The sequence below is a fragment of the Mustela lutreola genome, chromosome 11 (genome assembly GCF_030435805.1).
Source record: "Mustela lutreola isolate mMusLut2 chromosome 11, mMusLut2.pri, whole genome shotgun sequence".
NCBI classification, from domain to species: Eukaryota; Metazoa; Chordata; class Mammalia; order Carnivora; family Mustelidae; genus Mustela; species Mustela lutreola.
In genome coordinates, this window is record NC_081300.1 from 46,639,729 (window position 1) to 46,657,558 (window position 17,830).

At 36.1% G+C, this 17,830-nt stretch overlaps 1 protein-coding gene across 2 annotated transcripts in view; it reads left to right on the forward strand.

The window, feature by feature from the left end:
* The window catches only part of OSBPL1A (oxysterol binding protein like 1A), a 227,314-nt gene that overhangs the window by 75,268 nt on the left and 134,216 nt on the right, over positions 1–17,830 (forward strand). The window contains exons 12-14 of one of the 2 annotated variants that reach the window (XM_059140420.1): positions 4,549–4,647; positions 6,125–6,247; positions 12,441–12,522. In XM_059140420.1, the coding sequence (XP_058996403.1) occupies positions 4,549–4,647; positions 6,125–6,247; positions 12,441–12,522 (304 nt within the window). The remainder of the gene's footprint in view (positions 1–4,548; positions 4,648–6,124; positions 6,248–12,440; positions 12,523–17,830) is intronic. The other variant, XM_059140421.1, reaches the window with a different exon arrangement.

A 17,830-nucleotide genomic window follows, 5' to 3' on the forward strand; every position in this document is an offset into this window, starting at 1 on the left:
AAGGCAGAAGCTTAACAGACTGAGCCACCCAGGTGTTCCCCCTCCCCGCTCCCAATCTCAGATTATCTTGAGTGAATTTTTCATTTCAGTTCTTGGAATTTTCAAATTTCCATTTGGTTCTTTTTCATAACTTGCATCTTTTTGTTGATATTTTCTATTTTATGAGTTATTGTCATTATGCTTTCTTTTAATTCTTTATGATTTACTTTAGTTTTTGAACATTTTCGTGAGAGCTTTTTAAATGTCTGGCTCATTTGCCAGTTTGTTGCCTGGCCGAATATTTTTAGACCTCATGTTCTATGATTTTGGCCTCTCCTGATTCTTTGCTACCAAGATTGCTATTGTTTTGAGAAAGCCGTAGAATTGGATTTTTCAGAGCCCTACTCTAAAGTTAGCCCCAGTGTGTAAAGCCTGCCTCATAATGATACAGTTTGCCACAGAGAAAGGAGGAGGGGGAAATGGAGCGGACTGGGGCTTAAACAGCATCCACTGTTCTTACTGAGAGATTCAATAGATTTTTCTTGAATAAATGGCTTTTCAATATGTTGTATGTCTTCCATCAATTTTCAGTGTTGGGGAATGGTTGTTTTGATTGGAATTGCATTAATTATATAGATTTACTTGTGGAGGGTTATAACTTTAACGCCATCAAGACCTCTAAGCTATGAACATTATGTCTCTCCTTTATTGAAATCTTCTTTAATTTCCTTTTATAATGTCATATAATTTTTAATTAAATTTGTCCTTATGTGTTTATTTTTTGAAGCTAGCATGATGGGCTTGAAATTCTCATTTTCTGTTTTTTGTTGCTATTATATATAAATTTGTTTTGAGTCCTGTGGCCTTACTAAATTCATTTAATAGTTTTGGTAGCTTTTTTGCAGATTCCTCAGCATCTCCTACATGCGCAATCATGTTGTCTGCAAAAAAAAGACAACATAGATATTTTTTTCATAGATGCCCATAATCTGCTTTAGGAAATTATTTTCATTACTTAATTTCCTGAGAGCCCTTATCATGAGAATCTGTTGAATTTTATTAAATACTTTTTGCATATTGAAATGATCATAGGGTTTTACTCATTCTATTAATATGATTAATTACACTGATAGGTCATAGGTTGTTAATAAACTAGTCATAATGCTGGGATAAATTTCAGTTGGTCATAATATATTATTTTATTTTATTTATTTATTTTTTAAAGATTTATTTAGTTAGTTATTTGTCAGAGAGAGAGCGCGCGCACAAACAGGCAAAGTGCCAGGCAGAGGCAGAGAGAAGCAGGCTCCCCACTGAGCAAAGAGCCTGATGTGAGACTCCATCCCAGTACCCTGGGATCATGACCTGAGCCGAAGGCAACAGCTTACCCGACTGAGCCACCCAGGTGCCCATGATATATTATTATTTTAGTAAATTGTTAATATTTTGTTAAGAGTTTTTGCTTCTATGTTCCTGATGGATATTGGTTTGTATTTCATGATATATGATATATTTTGTGTGGTTTTTGGAATCTGAGAAATACTGGTTTCCTGTAATGAATTAGAAAATATTTCTTTTCAGGTTTTTTTGGAAGTTTTTATAAGATTAGGTTTATTTCTTTCCTAAATGCTGATATAATTCATGGGCCAAAAAGTTGGGGGTTTTTGTTGTTGTTTTTTAAGGAAAGGATTGTAATTACAAATTTCTTAAGTTGCTAAAGGGCTAGTTCAAATTTTCTATTTCTTCCTGGGTTGGTGTTTGTAATTTTTGCCTTTCAAAAAATTTGTCCTTTTTCTTAGGTTATCAAACCTTTTGGTACTAATATTCCCTTATTATGTTTTTAATGTTTGTATGATAGGTAATGCTGTGTTCTCTTTCATTTTTTTATATTAATAATTTGTGTCTTTTTTTTCTTCCCTAGATTAACCTGGCTAGCAGTTTATCAATTTTATTGATTTCTCCAAAGAACTAGTTCTTGATTTTTTTGGGAAACTTTTTGTTTTCTGTTTTCTTTGATTTTTTTTTTTTGTTCTTTTTAAGAAATTTCTCTATGCTTCAGGTTTAATTTGTTTTAATTAATAGTTTCTCAGTGTCCAAGGTTGGATTATTAAGGTCTATTTTCTTTACTAATATAGCCATTTAAAGCTATACTTTTATCTTTGTAACCGTTTTAGTTTCATGCAGCTAATTTTGGTATGTTTTCATTAGTAGTTCAAAATATTGTCTAATTTCTATTAAGGGGCACCTAGGTGGCTCAGTAGGTTGGGACCTCTGCCTTTGGCTCAGGTCATAATCCCAGGGTCCTGGGATTGAGCCCCAGAGTCGGGCTCTCTGCTTAGCAGAGAGCCTGCTTCCTCTTCTCTCTCTGCCTGCCTCTCTGCCTAGTTGTGATCTCTGTCAAATAAATAAATAAAATCTTCAAAAAAAAATTTCTATTCATAGAAATCTTGTCTTTGAACCAATGAATATTTAATTTTCAAGTAATTGCAAGTGTTCTTCTAAGTGATTGGGATGTTTATGATCTGTTTCTGACTTATAATTTAATTTCGTTTTGGTCATTGAATGTGTCCTATATGATTTGTCTTTTCAGATGTATTGAGACTTGCTTAATGGCTCTATGAATGGATTATCCCAGTAAATGCATTTAAAAATAATGTGTATTTTGCTTCTGCTAGGTTTAGAGTCCTATAAATATCCAGTCATGGTGGTTGATAGTACTGTTCAGATCTGTGTTTTGCTGATTTTTGGCTAATTGTATCAGTTGCTGAGAGGGATATCAAAATAACCAACTATGCTTGTGGAATTATTCATTTCTCAGTTATTGAGCACATACATACCAATGATCTTGTCTTCTGAATAATTGACCCTTTTATTATTATATGGTGGCCCTCTTTATCTCCTGTAGTATATTTACTTTTGAAATCCATTTTGCCCAATATTACAAAAGTGCTCAGGCCTTATGCTCACTGTTTGCATAGTATCTCTTTTTCTCTCCCATTTCCTTTTAGCCAATACATCTTTATTTTCTGTCTGTGTAGATAGTATATATTTGGGTCCCTATTAACCATTCTGAAAATTTTGCCTTTAATTAGACTTTTTTTGAGAATATGTTCTACTTTCTTCTTCATGTATCAGGTAATTTTGGATTGTATCCTTAATATTATGAAATGCTAAGTTCTGGGGATTCTGGGTTCTGTTATTTTTCTCTGTTAAATGTTATTTCCACTGTTTTAGCAGGTCATTTTCTTGACTGGGTTTAGGTTGTAAATTCTGTTTTTTCTTTAGTATTTCTGCTTCCCTGGCTTTTCCTTATTAATTCTCAAAGACAGACTGTAGATTTTCCCACGTGTGCCCATGCTGCTTGTGTCCCTCTGTGGACTGTATGTCCCAGCTGAAAAACCTTGGGGTGGGAACTTATTTGCATAGTTATTTCCTTTCCCCCAAGAGCATTCCCTATCTGAGTCTGTCAACTTTGGTTCACTCTCCAGTTCCGTCAGGCAGTTGCTTTTTTTTTTTTTTTTTTTTAAATATTTTATTATCCATTTTGAGAGAGTTCCAGCGTGCATAAGCAGGGGAGGGGCAGAGGGACAGAAAGAATCTCAAGTAGACGCCATGCCCAGCACAAAGCTCACTCTTATAACCCCAAGATCACAACCCAAGCTGAAATTGAGAGTCAGACACCCAACTGATGCAGCACCCCCAGCACCCACCCCCATCCTGGGCAGTTGCTTTTTATAATTGTTTTCTGCAAGGAGGAGGGTGGTACTCTTGTAGGGTCTGGAAGTAGAAGTCTTTTTCCGTTCCTTTTTTTTTTTTAAAGACTTTATTAGAGAGAGAGTGTGTGAGCGAGAGAGCACACGCAGGGGGAACACCAGAGGACCAGAGGGAGATGGAGAAGCAGACTCCCCACAGAGAAGGGGCTTAATCTCAGGACCCTAAGATTATGATCTGAGCCAAAGGCAGCCACTTAACCTACTGAGCCACCTAGGCACCCGTATCTTTTTCCATTCTTAAATCCCCTCACTTTCCAAACATATGTTTCAATGAAACATAATTTTTTATCTTCTTTTCCTTTCCCCCTTCCATACCAATTTCATGTGTACTTACTCTTTTACACTCAGTTCAAATATTTTATACATTCAGCTCAAACAAAAAGTTCAGAAGAATGGTATGAATAAGAAGTTGGGGCTCTTGTATTTAAAGAATTTTATAGCCCAAGTGCATGCTGAGTTATTAAATATAAAGGATAAAACCTCATACCTAATTGGCTATTCAATTAGGACTGTATTTTGACTATTCAAATAGAAATGAGTAACTATGAATATGAAAGCCAGATGTTATTAAAGATAAGCTGCAATGCATGTGATATCCCCAGTGCCTCAATTTTTCCTCCAGTTTTACCATTTGGTATTTTAAATATTGTTCAATTGGGTATAATTAAGTTATGTTAATACTGTTATGTATTATATATACTAATATATATATATATACACACACACATACACACATACATATATCCTATTTAATGTGCATGAATGATACTGTCTTACTGACTTCTTTATATCCAAGGTAAAATCCACTGATAGCTGCCTCTTCTTTATTAAATGCTTTGATGACACTATTCATGGCTTCAGGGTTCCTAAGAATAGTCTTCAACAGTCAAGAGAGGTAATTTTATGGATTCATTTATCTTTCATAGAACTTACCATTTAAAAACAAAGAATATAAAATCAATTCAATAATATCTAAAATTTTGTTGACTGTACCGTTTTAATTGGGGCGATTATATGAAGCTTGAAATTTGGCTTATGTATTAACTTCTTTATCAACATGTACCTGCAGATATTTTCTGTTCATAATTCTTTTTAAATTTGATTTTGTGAATCATTTTCAGAAAAAAGTCCTGAATGATTATATAGTCTGTCTCTTAATTTATAGGTGTAGAAACTGAAGCCAGTGAGATTGAAGTGCTCTCTCAAGGTCACGCAGCTTACAAGTGACAAAACCCGGCTTCAGCTTAGGTGTTCTGATTTATTACAATATAGCCTCAGCCTTCCTTTGTGGTAAATTGAACAACAGCAACAAGCAAGCAAATTGGGATTGATGTGACAGAAATTCATAGTGCAGTTTTTTTTTTAAATATTTTATTTATTTATTTGTCCGAGAGAGAGAGAGAGAGCACTGGCAGACGGAGGCAGAGGGAGAAGCAGGCTCCCTGCCGAGCAAGGAGCCGGATGTGGGACTCGATCCCCGATCCCCGGACGCAGGGATCATGACCCGAGCTGAAGGCAGCTGCTTAACCAACTGAGCCACCCAGGCATCCCAATAGTGCAGTTTTTTTAATGGACACTCCATATTCCTTTAGATCAAAGCAATATTTATAGAAACTGTCTTGTTTTTTGTAAATTTTGTAAGGGGTTAAAAGAATCTATTTCCAAAGTGGTTAACTTTGGCCCTGAAAAGAACCCTAAATGATCTAAATCCTGATCTCTGACCATATCAGAAAGTGGTAAAATTTGACCTTGAGTAATGCTTTAAGAAAAGAGAGGTAACACAGATATTTTTAGGGAAAATATTCTTTTTGTGAAATCACTGATATTTTAAAAACGTTAGTAAAAGCTAAAGCATCAAGGCAATTGTTGGCTTTCTTATAACTTGATTACAAGTTAGTTATTTCTGGACTAATACGTCCAGAAATATGGACTGGACTAATATGTCCATATTTTTTTTTTAAGATTTTATTTATTTACCAGAGAGAGAGGGGGGGAGAGAGCAAGCACAGGCAGACAGAGTGGCAGGCAGAGGCAGAGGGAGAAGCAGGCTCCCTGCCGAGCAAGGAGCCCGATGTGGGACTCGATCCCAGGACGCCGGGATCATGACCTGAGCCGAAGGCAGCTCCTTAACCAACTGAGCCACCCAGGTGTCCCTAATATGTCCATATTAGTCCAGTATATCCAACAGTGTGGAAAGTCTATAATTTTAAGTGAAAAAATTTCCACCTATTACTCAGCTTTTATAATGTGTATCTTTTTGAATCTGTAATATTTCCTCCACATAAATTTTAACTTTCTAAATCATTGGCATATTATCTCTCTTTTGAGTATAAATGCATTTCACTTTTATTCCAATTCTTGGATTATTTCAGGACTGGCTGGAAGCAATAGAAGATCATTCTGCTTATAGCACTCACTACTGTTCCCAGGACCAGCTGAGTGATGACGAAGAGGAAGATGCAATTTCTGCTGTAGATTTGAAGGAATCCTTAGAGGTAATGGAAAAACCTAACCTGACTTTTTAAATTTTTTTTTCCTACAGATTCTATTTATTTATTTGACAGACAGAGATCACAAGTAGGCAGAGAGGCAGGCAGAGAGAGAGAGAGGAGGAAGCAGGCTCCCCGCAGAGCAGAGAGCCCGATGCGGGGCTCGATCCCAGGACCCTACGATCATGACCTGGGCCGAAGGCAGAGACTTTAACCCACTGAGCCACCCAGGTGCCCCCCCAAACCTGACTTTTATAGCTAACTCTGTCACCAAGAATTTTTTTTTCAAATGTGAGACTTTGAAATTAAGAAATCTGACAATGCTCTTTGTCCAGTAATATTTTATGCTATTTATAGTGTCTTTTATGATGATACTGTCAAATGTCTCTGTAGATAATGCTCTAAAGATAGGATCCTATGCCCAAATATATCTTTTTCGGTGAAAACGTTTTCATTACTGTAATCAGATTGTCATTCTGTTTGAAAACTGCTGCCAGTAGGGGGAGTATGCAGAGCTTGACTTGCTGCCCTTTATGACTTCACTGCGTATTTCAGAGTTTAAATAATGCAACCATAGTGATACCTATCCTGGCTGGTAGTTTCATTTAAAACCACTTGTAATCTGTAACTTCATTGATTAGAGGTAAGATAAAGCATCAGTAATAAAAGGACAGGCCTTTATCTGAAGTGATGTCAAAGTCTTAGCCATAGAGAAATACCAGTATGTGTTATTGAAATGAAATAGGTTTTTTTGTTTCTTTGTTTTTTGTTTTTAAATCTGGGCATCAGTTTTCTGACTGTGTCTTTTAAATGGGAACGGGGTTTGGAAGAATTAGAACTACAAAAGGTTGATGGATAATGGAGTTTCAATCTAAATAATTATGTCAGAACATATCAATTTGCCTACTAAATTCAATCTCTTTTTTTTTTCCTAACTAAATGAAGTGGTTGCAGGATTTGAATGTTTCCCTATCAACAGCTTTAATGGGGTTAAGTTTGCTAATACCTAGGGAGTTTTATTGACTTAAGGACCTGTAAACGTAGAGATTTTGGATCTTTCAATCCCAAATCCTATTTTATGATGGAACATTAAAAAACTTGAGCTCTTCCATGTTTGGTTGAAGACATTGCCAGAATTTATTGACATTTGCTTTACCAGTGCTACTTCTGTATTTTTGGGGGTTTTTTTAAGCCTAATGTATAGAGTGACAACCATATACATAATTTTCAGATCTGTGAACTTTGCAAAAATAACATCCACCAGAGCATCTAAATAATATTAAATCTGTTCAGGTAAATAAAGTTTACATATCTACGGCTAGAATCATCTTAAACAAATGTATAGAGTGACAACCATATACATAATTTTCTTCAGATCTGTGAACTTTGCAAAAATAACATCCACCAGAGCATCTAAATAACATTAAAACTGTTCAGGTAAATAAAGTGTACATATCTATGGCCAGAATCATGTTAAACAAGTGAGAAAAAAAAAAAACCCAAAACTGCTAAATATTTCAACTTTTAGTCAGTAATCCCTCCATGAAAAGAAGTCCTTTCCTATTTATCCTCAAAATAAGGTAAATGATAAAACGTAGAAGGACTTAGAAAGCATACCAATCTTTCCTAGGATGATTATGGTAATTTTAAGACATTTTTAATGGAAGCTATGGGTAAAATAAAAGCATACTAACTCATATATCATTAAAAAAGGTTTTTTTGAAAAAAATGTTTCTTTGGTATAGTTTTCAGTTTTTCATGTTATCAACTTCAACTGTTTATTTTATTCACTTGAATATCATGCTCTTATGTTAACTTTAAAACCATTAAGTTTTTGCAACTTCTAGATTTTTATAGCACCTGAAGTCGGGGAGAGTTACAGCAGTGTTTAGCACTTTCATGTTTTGTAGGTTATAAACATGTTTCTGTCCAACAGATTTGAATGCTAATTCTGTGAATCTTGATTCTGTCTCAACTCCTGAAGTTTGGTCCAAAAATAGGTTAAAATCTGAAATGAGCTGTGAAGTATGTTAAACTGTAGCTTGTGGTAGACTGGCTCCAGAATGCCTTTGATCATTGGATTCTTAAATTGTGAGGATATTCTGGGACCTATTTGTGAAATGAAACCTATTCTAGATGTTTATAGACTTTCTAAAGGGAATTAAGAACTCTAGGGTTAGAATACTCTAAAACCATCTGAATTGGTGTAAAACTAACCTTATTTCCTCAGCATGGTTTTGGACAAGACATTATCGGGAGGAAAATATCCACACTGAAAAAAGTGGCCAGGTTATATGATGTTTTTGGTCTCATCTTATCTCCATCCAAAACGAGGACCTCCAAAAATTGAAAATGGCTTTTCGCTTATCTCTCTGTCACTGCCCTGAGGTTAGGTCTCCAGAGAGAAAAGTATAAGACAAACCATAGAAATATTGGCCTTATAGTTGTTTCCTTAATGACAACTTGAAAACATTTCAAATATAAAAATAGGAAGACAAATTCAAGCACGGTGTTGGTGTAGAAATGCTGTCCAGTACGATAGCTAGTAGACACATTTGGCTATTCAGACATAGAATTAAAAATTCAGCTCCTTTTAACTGAACACAGTTCAGATGCTCAGTAGTCACATGTGGCTACCACTTTGGACACTACAGTGTAGAATGCTTCCATCGTTGTAGAGCATACTATGGGACAAAACTGGGATAGGCTCTTAGATTCCGGGTGGCACAAGGAAAGTGAGGGTTTCATTTGTTGATGTTATCTTGATTCTGTAGGATCTGAAGTCAGTGTTATAAGGATTTAATGAGCGGAAGATGCTAAATTTTAGTCAAATGAGAAAGTGATATCATACTTTCCTGATTTAAAGGTAAATGATGCCTATTATTAAAATGAATGTGCAGGAAGATGAATGTACATCAACATAGGGCTGATAAATATAAGATTGGTACATTCAACACAAGAATGAGACAGATTTATATATATTGATATATCTAAGATTTATGGTTACATGAAAAAGGCAAAGTAGAAAATGATGTATCTACTATGCTACTATTTGGGAGAAGAAGCAGGATCTTACACACACATTTGTGTAGGCTTAGGTCATCCCTGGCAAGATGAGAAGTTATTAACAGTGGTTGCTTTGAGGGTAGTAAAGGGGGAAAACAGAGATTCTAGGACTGATATGTTGAGAGAGAACTGCCTTTCTCTCTATATATCCTTTCATTTAATTTTTTTAATTTTGTGTAAATATCTACTGCAAAATAGCACATTAGGAAGATTACAGAGCAGGGCCATAATGATCCCCAGGTCCCAAGAAGTGTAAATGTGCTACGTATTGACTTAAATTGAGGGGAGATGGATTTGGCCGGAGGTAGGGAGCCTTGGAGGTGAGCCTTGGTGCACCAGTACTCACAGTCCTGGCTGTTTTCTGCAAAGAGGAATGTCATCAGAGTTCTATAATATATTCTCTAAAAAGTTTCTGTACAATAAAATGAATGCATTTTATGTCTTCAGTTTGACATGTTCTGACAAATGTGTATACCCTTTGTAACCACCACTTCTCTCAAGATAGAGACATTTTCGTCATCTCAGAAAGTTCCCTAAGGTCCTCTTCCCTGGCAATGCACTTAAGCTCCATCTCAGGCAACCACTGATCTGCTTTCTATCCTTATAGGTATCACTTTTGCCTGTTCTAGAATTGTGTGGAATTGGAATCATACTGTATGTGCTCATTGGAACCTGTTTTCCTTCATTCACTATGTTGTCCCTTTGAATTGCTTGAGTAGAGGCAGCTTGGTTCTGTTCTTAATTAACCAAATGTGGGTTGTAGCAAATAGCCTGGAATTTATGACCTCTCCCCTACCCCATTCAGTCCTGCTGAGCCCTTGATAATACATATTTGAGCTGTTTTTCTAGGCCAGGGATAATAAAGTGGTTTAACATCAACTTAAACGCAAGAGCCAGTATCTGGGTGGGCAGTAGTAGGAGCAGGAGGCCTGCGTTGGGAACGTGCTCGGCTGCTCACCTGAGTGCCTCCTGCCCTCTGGGCCCTGAGTCTGTGGATGCCACTCTGTTCTTGAAAGTTACCTGTGCCTAGATAACTTTGGTTTAAAATACTGTCATGCTTGGGCATTAGGTCATTGCTTAAGAGTTGTTTATGTAGAATAAAAAAAAAAAAACCTAAAAACAATGCCTGACATAAGGTGAATGTCTTAGAAGTTAAGAATGGGACACCATGCTGGGCTTTGCAAAGAACTCCTGAACAGTAACCTTTCTAAATAGAATTCTAGGTTTACCTATTATAACCAGTAGCTGCTAAGGGGGAAATTATAGCAAACTGGAGGATGTGAACATATTACTTGTATTAATAACCTCTTTCCATTTGTTTTACCTTCAAAACCACACCAACCTAATTATAAAGCAGAATGTGTAGAGATCAGATCTTCTCCAGCTGACCTAATACATACCTTTTATCAAAACAAGTAAATCCTCCATCAGGGAAGCTCTTTTTTGTAACTGTCTGTCAGGTAGATATGTTAAGGGAAGAGGAATGGGACTCAGGTATTTGAGGGTGATGTTATGGAGAATGTGCTTGTCTTTATTACCCCAGGAGCACTAGCCTGTTCATTACAGATTCTCAGATTGGAAATGAAGCAAGTGCTTGCTTTTATGCATCCAGCTCACTTTCACCATAGAAAGGAAAAGGAAAGATGGTTGCATTGGCTTCCATGTGGGCAGGAGGATTAACTATGTATACAGTAGAAATGACAATTTTCTTTTAATAAATCATAAGTGATACATTTGGTTGCAATGCCTGTTTCAGGTCCTTCAGATCAACCTCTTCTCTGCTTTCAACCTGTATTTATGGGCTGTGTCCGCAAAAGTGACACCTTTCTGTGATGCTTTAAATTGTGTAGTGTTAGGTATCTTTCCTCTTAAAACAAAAAAATTATTATCATATTTTTTATGTTGTTAGAGCTCTCAACACAGAGTAATGTAGATTTTAAAGAGAACATTTCCTGTCACTAATGTAGTACCATGAATAATCCTGCTGTGGTTGAGCTGAGCATTATAAGCACTGAAAATTTTATAAGGCAAAAAAGGAGAAAAGCCTGGTTACCTGTGCCCTTTGTCATGTCGGACTGATTTAGGAGGAGCAAAAATGTTTAGTGATGAGCCAGTTAGGATTAGGAATACAAAGTGGGGAATTCATAAGGATAAACAGTGGTCTGCCTACAACAATGTGATTCTAATATTAGACTCAAGGTTATCAAAATAGACATTTTTCATTGCCCTAACCAACTGACTTCACAATGACAATTTTCTTGCTTATTCTTCCTACTTCTTGAAAGTAAAACTAACATCAAAATTACATTGTTAGGGACGCCTGGGTGTCTCAGTTGGTTAAGCAGCTGCCTTTGGCTCAGGTCAGGATCCCAGGATCCTGGGATCGAGTCCTACATCGGGCTCCTTGCTCGGCAGGGAGCCTGCTTCTCCCTCTGCCTCTGCCTGCCTCTCTGTCTGCCTGTGCTCACTCTCTCTCCCTCTGTCTCTGACAAATAAATAAATAAAATCTTTTTAAAAAAATTACATTGTTAATATAATCAATGTGATTACCTGACTTTTCATTTTCGACTTCTAAATCTTTACTGAGATGGGATGGAACTTGTGTCATTAAACACTGGGGATCTAAAATTAAGCTTTGATTTACTAAGAAAATGTCCTTACTGGTCTGCTTATGTGGACTTAGATGGCTGAACGAAAATCTGCTGTGGTTTCTAAATACTACTACCATCTAGTTTTTTAAAAAAAATATATTCTTAAGGAATGCATTTTATAATTCCCTGATTAATTTAATCAAGTCTACAAAAAGGATTAATTGGGAGAAATCTAACTCCTATGTATATGGAATAATGAGTTCTCAGAAACAGTGAGTTCAGTTTTATATTGTGTACATGACAAATGTTGAATATATTTATAATTTAGAAAGATTTATTTTTTTAAATCTGTATTTGATTAAATGCAATATTCAATTTCTAAGGAAATTTTTTCATGCTTTTCTCTCTGTTAAGATGGATCTTAATTACTGTGGTATATTGACATATGAACTAAAAGTTTTGAAAGAAACAGTAAAGCATATGTACTTTAAAAATCCTTTATTAATAAGTTTTAATTTCACTTTTTGTTTTTGTTTTCCCAGAAAGCACAGACATGCCAACAGAAACTAGATAGGGAAATTTCTACCTTTCTGAAAATGATTAAGGAGTGTGACATGGCTAAAGGTAAAAAAAAAAAAAAAAAGGTTGGGGGGTCTAACTACCAAATAACACCTGCTATTTAACACAACCCATTATCCTAGATGTTGCTCCTTTGTAGTTTTGTTAGCTATACATGTAGATAATTTTCAGATTTGAATTCAAAATTATGTTTGATAAGACTATTTAACAGTTTTAAAAAAGCTACTTAAAATTTCTACTCATGGGGGAGACTTGGTTTGTAGATTAATATTTTATTCTTTAGCTTTTTCTTTAAAGTTAACATTTTGGGCTTATAAATTCATTTTGCCTACCTAATGAGATTCCTACTTATGAATTCAGAAGACTTGAATTTTAAACTATCTTGGGTTTGAATTCTTGTTCTGCCACTTACCAGCTGTTACTTTGAACAGTACATGTAACTTCTCTGAGCCTGTTTCTCCATATGTAAATGAAGGGGTTGGTTGTTCTCAGGTCTTAGTCTTTTATGATTCTATGAATGTCTACATGACCTTAAGTGTCTAATGGTTAATCTACCTTTCAGTAGTAACTTTTTATTTCTTCAGTCTCCACTGATTATGAATCATCAAGAGTCGGCTATAAATATTCCAAAAATCAAAATAACATATAATACAAAATCAAAAATCCAATAAAAAATTATATATCTAGAAAAAAGTATTACTTTGTAAATTAAAAACTGTGTTTCTTATACTTTAGACTCCTCACCATTGCTTTAGATTTCAGCTATGATGGGTTTGTAAATAACTTCACTGAAATTTAATTGATTCAGTTGTCTATGAGTTTAACCATCAGTTTTAATCACAAACTAGTTTCCCTTTATAGACTTCTCAGTTTAGTTTATATATGCCCAGGGAATGCAAAGAAAAGCTAATATTAGAATAAACTGAACACAGATATTTTATCTCTGTCCAGATGGAAACTTGGGCATCCCTTTGTCAGTTCCATAAACATTTATTTGTATTAATGATAATAGCTTTGAGAAGGATAGCATTAAGTCATTTTTATTATTGTGGGCTGGAATATTATATTACTGAGCACTCTTCATCCTCAGTGAACTTTATAAATAAGAGCAGCTTCATTAGATATAATTCACAATCTAAAATGTATCCACGTGAAGTATACCCTTCAGTGGTTTTTAATATACTTAGAGTTACGCACCTGTGACCATCAAAGAGCTTTTAAAACACCATCTTCAAGAAACATCAAAAGTAAGAAGAGATACTGGGGTGCCTGGGTGGCTCAGTGGGTTAAGGCTCTGCCTTTGGCTCGGGTCACGATCTCAGGGTCCTGGGATTGAGTCCTGCATCGGGCTCTCTGTTCAGCTGAGAGCCCTCTTCCCCCTCTCTCTCTGCCTGTCTCTCTGACTACTTGTGATCTCTGTCTGTCAAATAAATAAAATCTTAAAAAAAAAAGTAAAAAGATACTAATGACATTTAAAAGATGTAGGAAATGTCCAGAGTTAGATGAAATATAAGGATTAATTCCTTTAACATGGAACTTACATCAGAACTACAACCAAATTAAGTTTTGGGTTTTTTTTAAACTTTGAGATCTCTTCGTTCAGATTATCCGTATGACCTGTCACTTATAACGATGGTATGCATCATTTGCGTTTTTAGAGATACGCATAAAATTCAATATTACAAAAGAGCTATTTCAGACAGTGCCCTCTAGAAAACTTTGAGAGGTCTGATGATGATCTGACAGTGCTATTTCATATATCTACAATGAAATTCAATAGATTTATACACAAACAACTGTAAGCATTATTTTCTGCAGGTGTAGATAAATTTGCATATTATATAAATAGTAAATGGGGTTAAGATGATTTCATGAGTGGAATTAGAGTTGAAGATAACTGTGTTACCTTAATGCCGAGGGATTGTGCAGAGTAATCTTGCAACATGTGTTTTGTTGTTCATATATAGTAGTTGATAAATACACATCCTGCTCCATACCATCTAAACAGTTTGCCAATAATGTCTCAAAATGAAGAACCACAGTGTTCCTGGATAAAATCTAGACCTTGTGGTTATGTTAGTTGTCTTACATTGTAATGCAAAATTATGTGAACTTGAAGACTCCTCTCTTAACGTCTTATTCCAACTTATGCCATACCAGGTTGGCTCGGTGTCCCGTCAAATCCAGGTCACTGCAACAGCCTCCCCTGTGGTCTTCCTGCCTTCTGGGACCCTATGCGTTCCATCCCTAAAGGGAATCCAAGCTTTTTAGGAACTCCTACATCTCAGATTCTGTAAAAATACTGTATTATTCCTTCTAGATTAATTTTAGAATAGTACTTTTCTTATCATAAAATTTTTTCCTATAGGGAAAAGAAAAAGTTTCATGGGTGTTTGAAATTTTAGAATAAAATTTTGTCATTTCAGAACTGTCAGAGCCCAATCACAAACACATTTTTCAGTTTATTTATACTTATAGATCTTCCTCAACTTAATAATGGGGTTATGTCCTGATAAGCCCATTGTAAATTGAAAATCTCCTAAGTCAAAAATGTATTTAATATATCTGACCTACAGAACATCATAACTTAGCCTAGCCTACCTTAAACATGCTCTGTACACATCCATTAGCCAACAGTTGGGAAAAATCAATTTTTTTTAAAAAAGAATGAATGTATGTATGATGTATGTATGTATGTTTGTATTTATTTTGGAGAGCACACAAGCATATGCTCTCCTGTGAGCACAAGTGTGCGGGGTGGGGAGAGGAACAGAGTGGGAGAGTGAGGGAAAGGGAGAGAATCCCAAGCCGACTCCATGGTGAGCACAGAGCCGGATGTGGGGCTGATCTCATGACCCTGAGATAAAGACCTGAGGCAGAACCAAGAGTCTGATGCTTAACCAGCTGAGCCACCCAGGTGCCCCCAAAGCCAGTTTTATATTAAAGTGTTAAATGTCATGTAATTTATCAACTCCCATACTGAAAGTGAAAACAATGTTTGAGTACAGAACAGTGGTTTACTCTGGTGATGGTGTGGCTGACTGGAAGCTGTGGTTCCTGCCCCACATCACGAGATGTCATCATACTGCATACTGCTGACCTAGACAAAGATCAAAATTCAGAATTTGAAATATGGTCTCTACCAAACTTATTTTGTGTTCATAGCATCATTCAGTAAAAAAATTCTAAGTCAAACCACTCTAAGTCCGGGATCATCTATATTCATTCTATTTTGGTCCAAAATATCCTCTATTTAAATAGTACTTTATTTCCTTAAACCTAATTTCTGTTTGGATGAATGCCCAAATTAATGCATCTGGCAATGGCAACAAACATATCCTTCAAGGTTCAGTGAATGCAGTGCTAAAACCTCTATCATTTTATCTTTATCAAGGGCAGGATTACAAACACAAAGAAAATTAACCAAACTAATACAACTTTTTGAAGATTTCCTAAAGGCCAGTATTCTGTTCTTCCATAAAACCCTAAATTTACCTGTATGTAGTAACCAGTTTTTAGCTGTTATGAATAATGTATTGTACACTTAAATTTGATCACATCACTTTATTACCATAAGATTCTTAGAAGTGGAATTAACGGATGAAAGCATATTAACATATGTGTACCTATTGCTACATTGCTAAATTACTTTCTAAAAAGGATATACCTTATATGCCAACTTTAATGGATAACACTTTATTGCATGTTACTACATGCAAATGGAGAATCCCTGGCTAAAGAAATTGGAATGATTTCAGTTATTTAAACGAAAAAAAAAATCTAAAAGGAAAAGCACATTGTTTAACCTACTTAAAACTCTGCTCAAAAATCTCAGCTTTGAGTAACACACGTCCCGCCTCCTTCACTGTTGTCACCGAGGCCCAGACCATCATTGTCTTTCACACAGGGTTGAAACAGCCTCCTAACTGGCCCCTCACATTCTGCCCTTGCCCCTCCAGTCGCTGCCCCAAGGACCCTTCTAAAACACCAGCGTATAATGTTCTTTGCTCAAAACATCTGGTAGATTCCAGGTTCTCTCCCTAAAAATGAAAAACAAAGTCCTTCTAATGACCCACAAACTCTTCCATTTCTATTTGGCTTCCCTCTTCTCATCTCCTAATTACCCCTGGTTGCTCGTCTTCCAGCCTCATTGGCCTTCTGGCAGCCTCTTGGAGAGGCTGGACTTCTTCCTGCCTCAGCCTGGGCTGAGCTGGCTCGCTGCCTGCAAGTCTTTTCTCCAGGATACTCACATCCTCACCTGCCCAGATCTTAACTCAAAGAGAACCTTCTGGCTACGGACTACAAACTCCATTACTGGGGCTTACTTGTGCTCAGATTTCTGATTGGACTCAGCAAAAGGAAGACCCTGTCGGGGGACTGGCGGAGAGGGTGAGAGCAGGCAGGCCGTCTCCTTCCTCCCTCCCTCCACCTGGGCTGTGTGGAGTCTAACAGCCCATGGCTAAAGCCCCCCACCTGTGACTCCAGCTTCTGCTGGCCTTAGCAACACTGTCCTTTCCTTTGCCTCTCTGTTCCAGGGTGGCAACTGTCCTGCATTGCCAGTCTGTTAGTTCACTTATCTCTCCCCTCCACCCCACCTTGTGTGTCATCTTTTTTACAAGAAGTTTTCAGGTGCCACTTCAGTTTGCCAGCCAGTTCCTGTCAGGACCGGACCCTAACGCCATCCTGTCCAAACTTGCAACTCCCCTCGACACTTGCTATTTCCCTACCTTGCTTTGTTTTTTCTCTGTCATTTACCAAATTTCATTTATATATTTATATGTATATATATAATATACTTATTGATATATATATTGATTGAAATTTGATAAATTTTAAATTTATTATATATATATCAACTACTGTGTATATATATATAATACATATATAATATGTATCACAATCAACTACTATGTGTACATATATATGTACACATAGTTGATAGTCTGCTATCAGTCTGCTAGTAGTTGACACACACACACACACACACATATATATATATATATATATATATATATACACACACACACACACATACACACATACATACACATAGTAGTTGATAGTCTGCTTCTCCTTTTAGTGTATAAACTCCATCAAGGCAAGAATTTCTGTTTTATTTGTCAGTTGTCTTCAGCACCTTAACAGTGCACGGCACCCATGGGAACTTGACATATACAGTTGATCCTTGAACAACAAGGGTTTGAACTGTATGGGTCCACTTATATGTGGCTTTTTTTTTTTAAATAAATATAGCACAGTACGGTGAATGTAATTCCTGTTTCTTATGATTTTCTTAACATTTTTTTTCTAGAATATTTGTTATTGTAAGGCTTCCAATCAACAGTAGGCGCTT